The sequence below is a fragment of the Zea mays genome, chromosome 9 (genome assembly GCF_902167145.1).
Source record: "Zea mays cultivar B73 chromosome 9, Zm-B73-REFERENCE-NAM-5.0, whole genome shotgun sequence".
Lineage (NCBI taxonomy): Eukaryota > Viridiplantae > Streptophyta > Magnoliopsida > Poales > Poaceae > Zea > Zea mays.
The window spans coordinates 121,472,280-121,489,772 of record NC_050104.1 but is presented as its reverse complement, the minus strand read 5'-3'; the positions used below and the strand labels follow the sequence as shown (position 1 = coordinate 121,489,772).

The following is a 17,493-nucleotide window of genomic DNA, read 5'->3' as shown; positions in this document are numbered from 1 at the left end:
GCTGATGGTGAGATCACTGGCATCCTGCGTGCTAGCCACTTCTTCGTTAGACACACCCTGAGCCCATCGGTTGTTGCCTTTGGGGCGACCCACACCTCACATGCGAATATGAAGCGCAACGCAACCGTCGTCATCGGACGCCCCTCACGCCACATGCGCTGCGCATGGACAAATCATGGATTAGGGGAGGAGGAGGAGAAATCTTTGCGTACCAGCTTGGTTAGAAGTGGATTGAAGAAAAATGAATCGTTTTATAGCTAAAATTAAATAGAAAGGATTTAATCATCTTCAATTCTCTTCGATAGTTGTGCAACTGAGCAACCTAACAGATAGCGGAACACAAAGGTTTTTGATTTGCGTAGCGAGTCCGAGTGTGGTTTAAGACGCATTTGCATCATGGATCAACTTGGTGACGGCTTTGTTTTAATCTTAAACTCTTTCAGCATCCGAGTTTTGACTTGTGCGGCCTTTGAAAGTGACCGGAGAGGAGTGATGGTTTGACTCCAGTATTCACGCCGTGAATTCGGTTTTTAGGTGGCTTTAAGGGAGCGGCTTTGTTGGTACCCACTATAGATGTCCAAATGGGCGGATCGTGCCGGCCCGACCCGAGCACGGATTAGGACCGTGCCGGTCCGGCCCGGATTAGCTAGCAAGCCGTGTCGTGCCGGCCCACGGGCCCCAAGCGAGGCTCAAGCACGGCCCGCTAGCTTAATAATCGTGCCGGCCCGGCCCATGGTCTGACGGGCCTAACGTACCCATAACAATATATGACGTTTAATTGATAAAAATATCCTAAAAGTATACATTTTTAGGGTTTAAACCATATTTATTAGCTCTAAACATTTATTTACACCCACATAACTAACAAAAACACATGTTTTTTGTGTTTAATACTCTATATTCAAGTATAATATATGTATTTATATGAAAAAATAGAAAAATAAAATAAAATCGGGCCGTGTCGGGCCTAGCCCGTCGTGCCACGCCTTCGGCCCAGGCACGGCCCGGTGACCGGACCGGGCCAGCACGGACCCGGTTCACTACGTGTCGTGCCTGGTTTGTGCTGGACCAAATCCGTGTCGGGTTTCGGGCCGCCCGGCAAGCCCGGTCCATTTGGACATCTATAGTACCCACGTACATCTATAGTACCCACGTCAGTGAAACCCGTGGATGACTGCTACGTGCCAGTTATACAGTTTGGTTTAGCGTCTTTTTAGAAAGAAGGTTTACAGTCGTTTCCGCGAAAGCAACAGAGTTGGCACAGTAATTAAGAACTGTTTTGAGGGATAGTAATTTGACCCGTGGATTTGGATATTTGTCGGATATCCGACCCGACAGAGCCAGGTATGGATACATTGTTTTGACTCATGGGTCAGATCCGAATCCGACCCGAAGTCGGGCGGGCACGGATTATGATATTACCTTCTACCTGTGAGTTATCCGTTAGATATCCGAAATTGACCAATAATGTAGATTTTTTGGCCTATCCCATATTACATAGCAAAGAACAAACACTAACACCATGAGCCCCACACATAACGCTTCCAATTCCTCACTGTTGGTCGTCCCTTCTAACCTTGTTGATTTGTTGTGTTATGCCCCATGGTCTGTTCCAAGTCCCATAGGCAGCAACACCGATGGCGGCTAGCCCTTCCAAGCTCTAGTGCCCCTAATCACAGCCCGCATGCACATAATAATTCTTTTATTAAGTTTTAATTGTGTATGATGGTGAATTAGGAGAATTTGATTAATGATGCTATTGAATTGTTGAAAAATGATTGTGTCTGTCATATCCGATGGATATCCAAAAACTCATCTCTGAAATCCGATGGACATGGACATGGATATAAAATTCTATCTGCGGGTATAATCTCAGATGGATATTGGTTGCGGTCGCAGATATAATTACGAGCGGATATTTACAAATCCGATCCAAATTCGGTCTGTTGCCATCCGGGATCCGGCTATCCCTAGTTTTGACCGTTGTTGGAACTATGGTTATGTTGCTTTCCGGTTTCTAAGGCTGCCAGGCTGGGTTGGCAAATCTGCGACAATGGATCGGACTTCTTCTAACTTATAAGGCTCCATTTGGTAAGGCTCCTTAGTGCTCTACCTGTATGCTACGAGTGCTAGAAAAGCCGAAGGCTATGACTTCATATTCACGAAGAGAGAAAAACGACTCTTCTGAATAGTACTGCTACTGCAGTATGAAGTGTAGAAGGTGCAGCCACGAAAAGCCATGTAAAACGCATTTTAAGGCTGTTTAGGAGTTTATGCATATGATCACCTAAAAGACTGTTTTGCACTATATATTACATTGTTACAGAGTGAAGTTTGCAGGGCCGTACTTGTGGGGGTGCCGAGGGTGCGGCCGGACCGGGCCCCCAAAATCAGAGGGTCCCCTAGCCACTAAACGCTAGCACCTTTTCCTGGTAAATCTATCTATTCTATACACAAATACGCAAAGAGCGAAGCGCTATCAACCAGTCTCGTTTAGATTGTTAAACTAATGTCTTAATTGCTTATCGAATACTCCATCCGTTTCAAAATAGTATTTGTTTTAGCTCTTGATTTTTATGTTTATATTCAACTAGATGATGATGAATCCACTAAAGAAGCAAAATGAATTTTATTTTGGCATAGAGAGAGTATTATTTACTATACACATGATGGTTGCATCGGCAGAGAGAAGCTTTTTAAAATTGAAATATTTTTGTGAACTATTTATGGTCAACAATAATTTAAGCGAGGTTAAATGGCTTAGCGATTCTATATATCGAAAAAAGTTGTTGGATGAAATTGATCTCAATGATATAAGCGATGACTTTGTATCACAAAATGTTAGAAGATATTTTTAATGATATCAGATAAGAAGTAAGTGTTTTTGGCTATATTTTACATTTGTTATCTTATAAACATAAAAAACAGTGAATAATAATTTTTATACGTCAAATATTCGATATTGTATGTATAATTATATATATTTGTGTGTGGATGGGCCCTCCATATCAGATTTTGCACTGGGCCCCTGAAAAGTAAGGAACGGTCCTGGAAGTTTGAATATGAGTATAGAGATGGATAAGCTGTTGGAGATAGCCTAAAAGAAGAATCAATTGCTAGTTAACATAGATAAAGGGCATTGAATAGATATGGTCTTAGGATCTAATTATGAACAAATACCATATTTGAAGCAAGCTTGATTTGAGGTTCATTGATCAAAACCTGGGCTAGCCGACCTACAACCAAACCTGGCGGAAAGGGCGGATAGACAACATTGCAACTAGGACTGGCTGACTTTTGCATAGGAACCCTAAATTAAGTGTGTCAAATGTGGCCAACCAAACTATAATCATATCATCTAGGCACTACTATTTATCATTCCACCATGGGGATTCCAAAGATATGACCTAGGATAGTAGATCAAGCAAAACCAAGCTTATCATACATTAATTAGGAGAAGAGATTTTAGTGCCTTAATCCTCATCCTAGAGGACAATGGGGAGGCCTAAGCCAAGACAAACTTCAACCCAAGCCCTAGTGAAAGAGATCGATGGAGGGGGCTCCCTTTTCTACTAAATATTGTAATTTTAAATCTTGTTTGTTTAATTTATATTGATTTGATATATATAGTTAATTCGTATTTGCCTTTTAAATGTTGCATTAAGTAATAGGGACGAGTTCTCTGCGAGGATAAATTTCATGTGTGGGGATGGAGATGGAAGAAAAAACTTCTCCACGAGTTTTCGTGGGAATGGAATGAGAGAATGAGAAGCCATCCCTAAATAATAGGGAATTATTCATTCACACTCTTAGAGACGAAGAGTCGTCAACAATAATAGTTGACTATTATTAGCTAAGAATAAGAAAGCTAGGAGCAATGCGGGTGGGTGATCGGTGGTGAGGTTGATTGGTTAAAGGTGGCCTAGACGTCGAGCTGAGGTAGATAGTGAAGGAGCGGATGGGAACGAGAGAGGACGGTCGAAGATGGTCGTCCGCCGTATGCTTACTGACGCGTTAAGGAAGGGCGCCCAGATCAGATTCCCCTCAACTGCTCTCCAGGATATATAATCAACGAGAGCCACATCAAAAATGGGCATGTGGGAACAGGACGTGCTGAATGCAGCTCAGAAGCTGCTTATAATTTATAATTTTGATCACGTTAATTCATGCATTGACAGTAACGTAAGAGAGGAAGCACACATCCAAACTTGCTTCCTCATCCATCTCCTACTGTCATTCTTGACGTCTCACTGACTAACTAGTTAAGGCACCGTAATCCTGTGCACGTGAAGATACAATTACATACAGTTCAAATGAAGCCAAATGACACCGAATCGGTCGAGGCGCAGTAGCAGAGAGCTAGTACTGAATGATGGAGCGGTAGTAGGTGTTGGGCGCCCAGTTGGCAGGGATGACCCGAGTGGCCACCAGCTTCCTGCCGGACTCGTTGGTGACGCGCAGCGAGAAGGGCGCCTGTAGCCTGTGGTTGGCGTCCAGCCTCCAGATGGACCCCCAGGACTCGCGCATCGGCGTCCAGTAGCCGGAGTTGGCCTCCATGAGGTCCACCTGCACCACGTCGCCGTCGCCGTCCTCGAACTCGACGAGCACCGCCAGGTAGACGGCGTTCGAGCCCTCCTCCACGTGGAACGTCACCTTCCGCCCGGGGTAGTTGCAGGGCACCCTGCATGTGGTATGTTTCCATTAGTCTAGTCCGACAAGAGTCCTCAAAAATCTAGATTAGTTATATATTTATAGGAGCGGGTACAGTATAACGTGCGGATCTACAAGCTAGAGGCTCCACATGCAGCAGCACAGGGTGGGGCCTGCACTGCAGACTGTGGGTTCGTGGTTCTGCTGTGCAACGTGCAGTGCATGTGCAGTTGCAAATGACGACGATACGGCGATACCGGGCCGCACCCACCTCTTGAACTGGATGTCGATGATGCCGGCGTGGCGGAGCTCGTCGTTGCGGCCGGGCTTGGACATGGCGCCGAACGCCGTGCCGCTAAGGTCGAAGTGGTACTTGGCCACCGGGTAGTAGTTCATGTCGGTGATGATCACCGTCTCCGGGTTACCGGAGCAGGCAGGGTGGTTCTGGCATCGTATCTGGAAAAAAAAAGAGAGGATTTGTTAGGCCCTATTTAGAAAGGTAATAGTTAGACAGCTAATGAACTATTGAACTAGGTAGCTACCAATTAACTATGGTATTAACTAATGATAACTAATTTGTAGTAGCTAACTATTAATTTTAGAGGTTAAAAAACCGAAAAACTACTTATGCTCGAGCTTTTCGTTTCCATTAAGGTCTAGTTTGGATACTCTAAGGGTCCGTTCGGTTGATAGGGAATAGAAGACTGGAACTGTTTCGACCCAGATTGTTTCTCTAATTTGTATAAGTTTTGATCAACAAGAACAATTCTTGGTCCAATCCTGCAGAAACGAACGGATCCTAATATTGATCCCAATCCACATGTGTTAAGGTGGATTGGGGTGTAACTTAAACAAATTTACACTTCAATCCACCTCAACACATGTGAATTGAGGTCAATACTAGAGTACCCAAACAAAGCTTAAGTCCAGCCGGCACCAAATTAAAGGAAGGGATCTTCGTCTGGCCAATTAATGTAGCTAGCTAGCTAATACGTACTTGGTAGCAGGAGCCACATCCCTTGCCGTCTTTGAACAGGGGCTGGTTGCCGCACGACGTCATGGCGGAGAAGGGCGGCAGGTTCACGTTCTTGAACCCGCACGCGCCACCTGCACATCAATGCACGCGGCGGACACCGTGCGTTAGGCCAACAGCACGACATGCATGCAGTAGTATAGAGAGTAGAGTATATATACATCCCAAAAGCAAAAGACGCGATCCTGCGCCTTTTGCAATGCAAACGACGTCGACGTCGTCTATATATACACGTACTCACTACTCACCATCGTCGTCAGGGCCGGCGCCGGTGGGCGCGCCGTACCAGGTGGCTCTGGCAGCCTCCCAGTTGGGATCGGCGGTGAAGTCTGAGGCTGTGAAGTTGACCGGTCTAGCGCACGAGGCATACGTGACAAGGAAGGAGAAGATGAGCGCACCAAGTGCGAGCACCTTGGAGGAGGAGATGGACGCCATTGTTTGAATCTTGATATATAGCTACCTTCGTTCTAGCTAGAGTGCTACTAGGACTCTGGCCGACAGGAGGAGTTCTGTGATCTGGAAGGAGCACCTTGCCGGCCGGGGTATTTATAGACTGGAAAAGAATAATCTCCAAGGAAGGCAGCGCGCCCGTCGACGAGGTGGTGGTGGTTCGGCCTTTGGTAGGGGCGCGCGGTCACATCTCACATGGCTATGGAGCAAACCATGCGAGAAGCGGATGGTTCGGGTCACGACTCACGAGTGAACTACTAAAAAAAAAATTAACACGGCGCCCTCTTGGCAGTTATCGCACGGTGTGTGTATTATCGAGGGTTGGCAGGACCGGCTCGTACACGGGATTCTGATTCTCGGGAGTTCTTAATCCTGTGCGTAAGGGCATGTGCAATGAGTATCTTAAATTGTGTCTTAGAGTGTGTCTAGGGGGTGAATATAAAAAAACTCAAGACATGTATCTTGACAAAGACACAGTATCTTGGCTATATGTTTGAGACAAGAGACTAGCTGATTGATCACTTTAATTTATTGAATGCTCTGATTGGTACAATGAATATTGTAAGACACATGTTTTAGACATGACCACTATATTATGTTGTGTTTTAGTTGTGTCTTATACTTGGAGTACCGTGCAGCAGTATCTAGGTTGTACATGCCCTAATAAGCACTCTTGTCTGGTGTATGCAGTGTTAGGAGCGGGAGATTCGTGTGCACCGCTGGATACACGGAAGGAAGGAGGACAGGTCTACAAACATGGGAGGGGCCTATAATTGTTGGGTAATCATTGCATATGGATCCTGGTGTACCAAACCCCCTGAATCATGCACATGTTTCTACCTAGCCAGCAGTACGCAGAGGAGCTGGGATGGGTTGGAAGCGGCGCCTAATCCGTTTCAGTTTCACGTACGAAAAGCTACGGTGGGTGAATGGCTGAACACCTTGTCATTGCACTGTTGCTCACTCGCTGTCTGTCCGACTAATTTTTGGAACAAAGGCGCAGTGGCGTGTCAACACACGCTGCGAAGTGAATGTGGCCTAAGTGCGTGTTTGGCATGGCTCAGCTCCATCCAAGAGTAGCTCTACTCTGAAACTCTGTGTGGAGCAGCTCAGCTCTAGTGACAGTTAAATAACTCAAACCTCCATGACTAGGTTACTTTTTTGGAGTTTTCGGAGCAGCAAAAGAGGCACTCCAAAAATTTGTACTGCAGCTCCAAAAAAACTCTATAGAGTTTACCACTCTGGAGTTAGAGTGTTTGGCATGCTCTGGGCCAGCTCCTCATTGGAGTTTTGCTCTGGAACCATACCAAACAGACCTTAACGCCCTGTTTGAAAGCGACATAGTCCTTAAGAATTCAATTTCTATCTCCAGTTTATAGAAACTGGTTTATATGGGGAAAAACCGGGTTAATAGTGTTTGAAAATTAGAACCACCTCAACTTTTATAATTAGGTTTTAGATAGAGGAGACTAGCTTCTTAGTTTTTAAGAAAATGGAAATCCGGTGTTTATTACAAACTGAGGTGGTTTTAAATATATCCGTTTATACCTTAGTTTATAGAAACTGAGACATAAAGGGGTATGTTTGGAATTAAAAACTGAGGGTTTCCAAACATGCCCTGAATTGAAAATAACGATAAAATGTATGTTCTTTCCGTTTTCGATTTTTTCATGAAAATAACGATAAAGTTCATGGGTTCTAAAGACGGCCCCAGTCGCTGGTACATGAGGAAACTCGATCAGGGCCTTGGGGTATTAGTTTAGTTTCGGGCCGGTCGAGCCTTATGCCCTCGAGCGCTCAGGTTGCATGGTTGGCGCCCAATAGCAAGCCTAGGGGTTGAACAGTTGGGCCTATTTGGGAGCCAGGCTAGTTTATGTGCCCGTACCCGTACGGCTGTACCCCATACCAGCCGCTTGATGGTTCAATTAAAACGGTGGAACGCTGTTTTGCGACTTCCAGACCCATTCCTGGAACGCTACACAGTCTCGTTTCTACTGCTTATTATCTGGGGCACACCTTACAAATAAATGAAATAAACTCCCCTCAACTCATCAAACGTGAAAGGCGCGGGAGATGGTACACGACTACACGAATGTAAAGCCTTCCTTGCTTTCACCTGTTGTGGTTTCCAATTTTTTTATAAAATTTATCCACCTGTCACTAGCTGGTTCATTATTTTGTCTTCATTGCTCTTCCTGTGTCCCATTCTTGAGCTCATCCGCAGCTGTCCGACAGTCGACCACGCTTACAGTTACAGAGAAGCTTGCACCGACAACAGAAGCCATAGCTCACATCAAAATCAGCTGTTTTTTACAGGCCCCGCTCACATATATTTTTCAGAAGCCATAGCTCAATCAAACAAGTCATGCAGCTGTTCGAACTGCTATAGCTGAAATCTATAGACACAAAATACTGTAGAAGTCGCAGCTAAATTAAAGCCATAGCAAGTCACAGCAAACAAGACTATTTGAAGTCCAGGCTCCGGTGTTAAGAGTTCATGGGTTTGATTTTGGCGGCCTGACATTAGATGTGATTGTCTGGCCTATATAGCGGCAGCCAGCCTTCCAACTGTTTGGCGCAACTGTATGGATGCGTTGATATAGATAGTTAGCAGCGGTCAGGGAACCAACGAAACAACCCTACTGTTCGGTGCAACTGAATGGATGAGTTTGAAACCCAATTCTCTTAATAATCATACGTGTGGACTCTCTCCTACAGCTGTTTCGATTCATCGATCAATAATTTCAACTTCATGTTAATTTGCTATTCAGGATGATCCGAACAAGGCAATTAATGAGTCATAAAAGCATAAACTCATCCTTCATATAAAGAGAAGGTGAGGAGCTAGTTAAGGACCTCCATTGTGATACATTTTGGTCTGGCAATGTTATAAATCGAAGGACATTGACCTCTAAGGGCTAGATTAGAAGCACCATTTTCTTATGAAATTTATATTTTTCCAAAAAAAATCTTGTAAAAATGAAAATCACTGAGAAAATAAAGTTATCAAACTAGCCCTAAAAACTAGCCCTAAAAGATCAATATCCTTCGTTGTGGTGCAGGTGCATGCATGGCGACGACCTCTGCCCCGACCATTCAGCCTAAATATGTGTCCCAAAAGACTTTCTGCTTGCAGCGATTGAGCCTAGCGCTGACAGCCTCCCTCATTTACTCATTTTAAATATTTTAAATGTTACTACTCTGTTTTTAAATATTTATCATTCACTAGTTCATTTTTAAACTAAAGTGTGGCAAATAAAAAGACGAAGTAATACATTATTATATTTGTAGAGTGGCCCGAGACGTTAATTTTATGGAGCTCCGCCACTGGGCACGATGCGTGAGAAAATGGAGCACATATGAGACACGGAGAATGGAGCGATGCTACAAAATAGTCAAATATCACTTAATTTTTTGTTGGTCATCTTGTCTGACAGTAGCCCCATCAATTGACAGAGGGCAAAGAAAATAGTCTGTTCGCATGGTTTTCATTCGTACTGGTTTCTACTACTTCTACAACGTCTTTGTCTCTAAAGATTGCAGCTGCAGCAGTTCAAATAAACGACTTCAAAACGAACTTCTATCTGGTGTCTTCTAGCTGACAAAGACTAGTCAATTTACACGAGTTTTCTCAAAACCCGCAAATTTTTTGTTTTTTCTATTGCGAAGAAAATCACTACTATGTGCATACACCTCTATAGATTTATGATTGGTTAATGATGCACGATCTACCCTATCTTTCTATGCTCCAGCTCACCTTGGCAGAGCTTCTGCTTATTAAAAAAAACTTTTAGTTCAGGCTTAGAAAGCAGTTCAATTGATAAGCTGCTATGCTACAGAAGCTGACCTTTTGGTACAATTTTGCTTAAATATATGAAGAAATTATTAAATAAGTTATCCTAGTCCAAAAATTGTGCATTCCCATTCCCATCTTGCGAACGTGGAAAAATCTCATCCCCGCATTAAAAAACAGTTTCCCAAGAAGCTTGCCAGTAGGCTTGGACATTCGGTTCTTCGGTTCTGTTCCGTTCAACTTCTCGGTTTTTCACAAATTCGGTTTCTAGAAAACTAGAAACGAAATATGCATTCAGGATAGGCGGAACCGAAAAAATCGGTATCGATTCTTTCGGTTCAATTTTGGTTCCTAGCCGAATAGATCGAAGTTTAGCAAAAATAACAAAATAGCACAATTTTAAAGTTTAGCAAAAATACGTAGATGATCAGATGGAGGATTATTGGAGCTGGAGATTGATTGATTTGAAGAGGTTGTGTGCTTATATACTTAGGATTTGGGAAGGTTATATTAAGATATGCCTAAAATTATATTGGTCTATCATGCTTCTATTATATTTCTGTTTTTCGGATAACTCGATTTTCTGAGGTCTAGAACCGAATTTATCTCGGTTATTTCGGTTTTCTGAAACATGAAACCGAAATTTATAAGTGTTAACTCAGTTTCGGTTAATTCAATTTCGGTTCCGATTAATTCAGTTTCGATTTATTTTGTCTAGGCCTGCTTGCGAGGCGCCCAGCCCCCATGACCATGAGCCTGCCGGTTCATTTTGATGGTAGCAAGAAAAGTTATAAAAAATGTTGCACAAATCGTAAGATTACTAATCTTCCATTCCAGTATATAAGGCGTAACTAAATCTAGTTTAAAGACAAAAAATATATTTAATTCTATTTAACAATACTAGTAGTAATACATCGATATACGTATTAAATAAAACATGCCTTATATTATGAGATTCTAATAAAAATGGTTATGTCTTATATTACAGTACTATAAAACCAACCAAACACATTGGATGACTTCAAATCCTGGCTCAGCGAGTGGAGGCGAGTTTTACTAAAAGAACCGAAGGCATCCTTAAGCTTGTCTTGTTAATATTTTTCCTTTTTCTTTGAAACGTTCTTGTTAACAATTTGATCGGTTGGAAGCCGAACACGAGGTCGCATGCCAAAGCTGTTATACTCGTTGGATGCGGTGCGGAAATCTGGGAGAAATGTGGCAGCCTTGAGCTCCTGATTTGGATGGTATTTGCGGGCCACCAGGAATTGTTGGCGGGAAGCAGAAGGGAGCAAGCGTGTAGCGTTAGCTGCGTGACCGAAAGTAAAGACAGCTGAAACAAAAAAGGAAGAAAAAAGAAAAGAAACGGAGCGCAGCAAGGGCGGGAAGCAAAGCGAAGAAAAGAAGCCCGGTCCAGGAGGGCTTCTGGACGGCTAGCCGGCTGGGGTCTGCATGATTTCGATTCATATATAATGCATCGCCTTCATCGCGAGCGCGGCGGCAAGGAAAGGCGGGGCGGACCCACCCCCACATGCCCCCGCCATGCCGGTGCCCATGTGACCGTACGTGCGCAGCGCTGCTGTCTGCTGCCTGCTGCCGGCCTGCCGCGAGAGATCCGCCGTCACCGTCCCCCGGCGCTGCGACCTCTCCTATCCGCTCCGGCTACGTGTCCGTCGGCGCAACGGCTCGCATTTTCTTCCCCCCTTATATAATGGTTCGGATAACAAGGGGGTCCCACGCGTGGACCTCGCTGTCAGCGACACATCGCCTGCAACCAAAAAAAAACGCAAGCTATGTAATCAGTTGCGTGGATGCGATGCGAGTTTTAAGATTCCCGCGAACGTGCACTCACGTGCCGTGGCGCACAGAGGAGAGGACTAAGAGGACCCCGCGAACTTATCCGGATCGCCGCCGGCCACCGATGCCAAAAATTTATGAGAAAATTCCTGGTATGCCATCAGATTTTATACTTATCCCTTGTGTGCCACTGAGTGGCATATAGGTATATTTTTTGGTGTCTATGACATGTGGGGCCAGTGGCATACAAGGAATGAGTATATTTTCCAGTGGCATACGGGGAATTGGCCCAAAATTTATTCGCCGGAGCAGCGAGACCACCTCGCCACCGCCATAAATACGCTCACTAGCGAGCATGGGCGCAGAGGTCGCACGCTGCGTGCACGCAGGCACGTCTTGCACTCCGGGCTCCGGCCAACTTTTACTATTCTACTCTACCGGGGCGCTGCGCAAAGGCTGCCTCTACTGGTGGCCGGGTCTGACCGTCAGGCTCTGGACGGAGGGAGGAGGAGTGGGGGCGAGGGCAACGGGTGGCGTGCGTTGAGACAGTTTTTCTCGTTAGAGTGGGGGCACAGGGTAAAGCAGGCCCCACGCCCTAGACGCAGTCACGCGGCCCTAGGGGGGACCGGTAGTGGTGGACCCTGCCGGAGACGGCTCGGTTTGTTCTCCAGTCGGCCTGGGCACTTTTATCATGCTCTCGGTCGATCGCTAGCTCTCTCGGACCAAGTATTCTTTCGCTGCCATGTGGGCCGCCTAAAGATTTCAAAGAGGCCACTGCTTGATCAGCTGGTTGCTGCAGGCAGACGCACCTTGAATCACGGCCAGTTGGTGCGTGTCTGTCTCCTGGGCCCGCCCAACGGAGGAAAAAACGCCTCTCCGGATGCCCCAATCCACGGCAAGCATCGCGCGCCGCCTTGCTCGATCGGCCTTTTGCGACGATTTCATCCGGCCAGATAGAATATTTTGTCTGTCGTCGTTTCATCCGGCCAGATAGAATAGTTTGGGTAAAGCCAAAGCAAGGGGTCAGAAACAGCTTTTTCGGTGTTGTTATTATGCTTACACTTGCATAGTTCTATACTTGCTCCGGTTTCTTATTATTTCTCGTTGTCTTTTAAAACAATGACGACAGTGTTTCCAATATACAACTGTGATCAATGTTTTTTTCGTGAAAATAGAAATAAACTCTTAATACATTTATATTTTACTTTTTAAATATAGGTGCAGATAAATATTACCTTTCAAAACTAAATAATAAAACAATTATTTATAATAAAAAAATCAATAAGTTTGATTTAAATATTGTCTAAAACAAAAACAAATAGGCACCGGAGGATGTATGTAAGCGATATAATGGCCGCCATCGACTACTGGTAGTACACCACTAGTATTCATTAGCTAGTAGTTAATGGTCCCTTACCTCCCGGCGCAGTGCAAGTGCAAGCAACTCCGTCTCCGTGGCGGCCATGGCAAAGCACCTCGCGGTTATCGGATTCGCGGCCCCATTGACCATATAAAAATTGCACTGTTCTACTCCTGCTTTCCCGGAGAAACGAGGAAAAAGCCAAGCGTCTGTCTCCACGACCACGAGCATGTAGCAAAGAAAAGAAAAGAAATTCAACTTCGCCGCGCCACTTGTCTTCTTCCCTCCGGCAGTCATTCGTTCACGGGTCTTCTTCACTCACGTCTTCTTCGAGCCCTGCAACTAACGTGAGAACACGCAGTGGATTAAAAAATTCCCATGCTGCTCTCGAAAAACGAGGGACAAGCGACAACGGCAAAAGGGCCAGGGGCGCAGACCGCAGTGGCGCGCTCAGGACGCATAGGGGACAAGCACCCTACCCTAGCCTTCTGGATACGTTGAATAAAAATAATATCTGAAGTTTATTAAACATCTAAAGCAGTTTGGAACGCAATCCAGGATTCTGAGTTTTTCTTTATCCAGATTCTTAAAATCGCCTCTAGTTATCCAAACTGGACTGCATATCGCCATTACGAAGTTTAGACTTAAACTATGGAGTAAAATATTTTATGAATTTTAAATGTTAAAACATCATACATTCGTACTACTCCTTAATTTTTTAAAGATGGTACCGCTGTGCTAATCTGAAGTCGCCACTACCTTGTAGTGTAGCATATGAGTGCCTGCTAGCTGTGCTGCCAGCCTCTTTACTGAAAGTCGAAAGAGACGGGATGTTAACCGTACCGCGTAGAAAAACCGGCTGTGATCGATCAGCACCAGGAGGGAACCCGGCCTGTAGTACGTCAGGTTGACAAATCGGCGCACCAGAAGGATCCGTCCGCGTACGTCCAGCGACGGCATGTGAACTGTCGTTTGGCCGCCGTCACGTGCTAGCTCATCTGCTCTGCTTAGTTTCCATGTTAAAACACCGCTTTCGCGGATGAACTGGACTTGATCACATCCGGCGGTGCCCGCCCGGTGCGTATCTCTCCCATCCATCGACATGTGCCTTTCCCGCTCCCCTATATCCTTTCTCTCGATCTCTACAGCCGTCGCGATCATCGTGTCTGCGTTGAGACCTTCAGCTGCTACTGCCAGAGAGAGAACATGTCCATCCAATCCAGGATGGAAGCCCAGATGCTGCCACCGTGAATGGTCTAACTACAGCAGCAGTCATCGCTGCTGGCCATGGCCATGCCTTGTTGCCGCAATGATATATACGGCCGAGGCATGTAGTAGCTAGCTAGCTAGGCAAGTGAGGCACGCGGCATGGATGATGAGAGATCAGTAGCAAAATGCCGCGCGCAGCAGGTACTCCGTACTGTCAGCCACCATTGCAAGAGACCTAGCGGCCGGTGTACAAAGGGACCTAGCGTGCCAGTGCCACCGCGCATCATTGCCTGGTGCAGTGCAGAGCTCTTGCGCTGTGACGAACTGACGAGGTGAGTATTTTAGTACTAACTGGACGACCGATCCTTTTCCTGGATGCATGGTAGTATACACGGCCACGCGCCTTGCGTTGCGTGCTACATTGCATGATTGTCGCCACCGTCCACCGACCAGCAGGAGTCCACGCATCCGACGCGAAAATACACCACCAAAGACCAGATCCGACGACACAATTGTTCCTTGCAACTGGCCTGCGTCGATCGGAATATCGTCGGATGGCTGGTGTTCGGATCTGAACCAAATTAACATGAGTACGTAGAGTCGCGACATACTCCGCAACCGTACGCATACGTGTAGATTTACGCTCAACTGCCGGCGACGGGACCGCGCATATGCATGGTTGGACGTTGGATCCAACCCAAGAGCAAGCACCAAAGCAGCGCCAGCTAGATAATAGCTGGTGAGGTGACTGGTGTCTCTCTCTACTCTCTACTACTCTCTAACCAGCCAGTCGCGATAGAGATAGCGGTGTGAGCGTGTGGATGGACGTTGCAATGAAGGTTTAGGTGCGTGTGATATGGTCCGCTCAGCTGGCCGTACCATCGCATCGCTCACCTGCACGCACTACGGTTACCCACTCTCCGATCATGTCGATCGATCGTTCCCGAAAAAGAAGCCGAAAAGATGGCACAAAAGTGACCTAACCGATCGACACCACATGCTCACGAGTCACGAGCCAAAGCATGCAAGGTTGCAAGCGATCGATCGATGTGTTTGGACCGGCGCCGATGAAGGGCTAAGCCTCCCCCGCGTCCGCGTGTGCGTTTTCGCGAAGCAACCGTCTCGTCTGAACCCATGCCCGCCTAGGCCGATCCAGTTTCAGAGCGTACTGGCTTCGCTCCCCTTATTAATTCCATACGACACTACCGGAATCAATCGAAGCCTTAAAAACACTCGGCAAAGTCTTTGCCGAGTGTAACACTCGGCAAAGAAGGCTCGGCAAACAGTGCATCGGCAAAGACTTCTTTGCCGAGTACTTTTTCTCGGGCACTCGGTAAATTTCTTTGCCGAGTGTCAGGGAGCACTCGGCAAAGAAAAGCGACCGTTACGGCGCCGGGTGACGGAGACGGCGGCTTTGCCGAGTGTCAACGGTGACACTCGGCAACGAAGATATCTTTGCCGAGTGTCTTCCTGGCAGTACTCGGCAAAGCCGCCTTCTTTGCCGAGTGCCAGTTGGGACACTCGGCAAAGAGCCCGCCAGGGAGGGTCCCCATGTCAGGCTCTTTGCCGAGTGCCAGCGACATAACACTCGGCAAAGAACCTAAGCCGGTGCCCAGGTCTGTGCTCTTTGCCGAGTGTTATGACCTGAACACTCGGCAAAGCGCCTCTTTGCCGAGTGTAACACTCGGCAAAGTGACCAGTATATACCTTTTTTTATTTGTTTTTTGTATTCCATCCACACAAACATAAGATATCACATATATATCACATATATACATCACAGATATCATCACAGACATAAATAGCCAACACAAACATAAAACCGTCACCACAAACATAAATATTCATCACAAACATAAGTGTTCAACACAAGTATCAAACACAAACATAAATCTCAAACGCCGCAAGGTCTCACATAAGTATCAAACACAGACATAAGTATTATACATAAGTTCTGAAGTCTAAAACAATGAAAACACAACACTCATGGAGGTGGCCGGTTTGACCGGGGCTGCGTTGGGCTGAACCCTTCCGGAGGGTTGTTGGATGCCGCTCCAGATTGGCCCTGCACAGATAAGAGATTGCATGTGTTATACCAGATGCATTACAAACATCTAACTACAATTTTGATACTCACAGGAGTGTGGAAGAGAGCAGGGTCAACTGGAGGGAACAATGGAGGTGGTGGAGCGATGCCCTGTGCGGCGCCAAGGCTCTGCATGTACTGGAACATCTCCGCCATCCTCTGATGATCTGCCCGGCGCTCTGCCTCTCGCTCTGCCATCATCCTCGCTTCCATCTCGTGACGTTCCCTCCTCTCTTCTTCTAGTTGGGTCTGTAATATTACAAGCCAACGTTATAGTAACTCAAAGACTAGGTATATAACTAAAGGAAGGACGAGTTACAGAAGCACTAACCTCGAGTTGCTGTATGCGAAGGTGTGAGCTGTCGTGCCGAGGTCGAATGGCTGGGCTCGAGCCCGTGCTCCTTGCTCTCACCTGAGACAGAGTGGGAGTGGAGGACGAGTCGATTGCCCCGTCGGCAATCTAGTACCGCCCATGTCTCTTGCCTCCTCTGACCCTCATGAGCACATCGGGGTCGATAGGCTCGGTGCTCGGATCATAGTCTGGGCCATGGACCTCCTGCGCCATGGCGGTGTAGTCATGGAGGCGGCTGTAGACGGCGGGGTTGGTGTAGGCCTCGGGCTCGTCATCCGGGTTGTAGGTGACGTCGGACGTCGCCTTACCCTTATGGGCCATAGCATAGGCCGAGAAGGTGGAACAAGGCCTGCCACCATGTGACGCCGACTGCAACGAAAACCAACGAGATAGTTAGAAATAATATCTAACTTAGTGCTATATATCTAAATAAAAAAGGTGGTGTACCCATGCTTCGGCATATTGGCCCAGGCTCCGGCTGCCTTGGTGGTGCGAGGGGCCTTGCATCTGCAAACGCCGTTCCCGGCTAGCTGTGTGCGCCTCGTCCCACTCAGCCGAACACCACCTATCCACCATCTGCTCCCAGCACAGAGGATGTGCGGCGCACCAATGTGGAATCACCTGCAAAGTAAACACATAAAGTGCATATCAGAAGATAAAATAAAATTCATGCATGGAGTACTGGTACCAAACATGCATGACTTTACCTGCAGGTACTGCTCCCTGGTCAACGACATGGTTCGGGCTTGAGGTTTGGTCACCTTCT

The 17,493-nt window shown here is 46.4% G+C and overlaps 1 protein-coding gene across 1 annotated transcript; it reads right to left on the bottom strand.

Moving 5' to 3' along the window:
• Positions 1-4,111: 4,111 nt before the first annotated feature.
• On the bottom strand, positions 4,112-6,189 carry LOC541910 (expansin-B3). The gene is made up of 4 exons (NM_001305866.1): positions 5,932-6,189; positions 5,648-5,757; positions 4,922-5,106; positions 4,112-4,681 (listed from the first exon to the last, which is right to left on the bottom strand). The coding sequence occupies exons 1-4, from the start codon at positions 6,116-6,118 to the stop codon at positions 4,360-4,362; spliced, it is 804 nt and encodes a 267-aa protein (NP_001292795.1). The 5' UTR covers positions 6,119-6,189; the 3' UTR covers positions 4,112-4,359.
• Between the last annotated feature and the right edge of the window lie 11,304 nt (positions 6,190-17,493).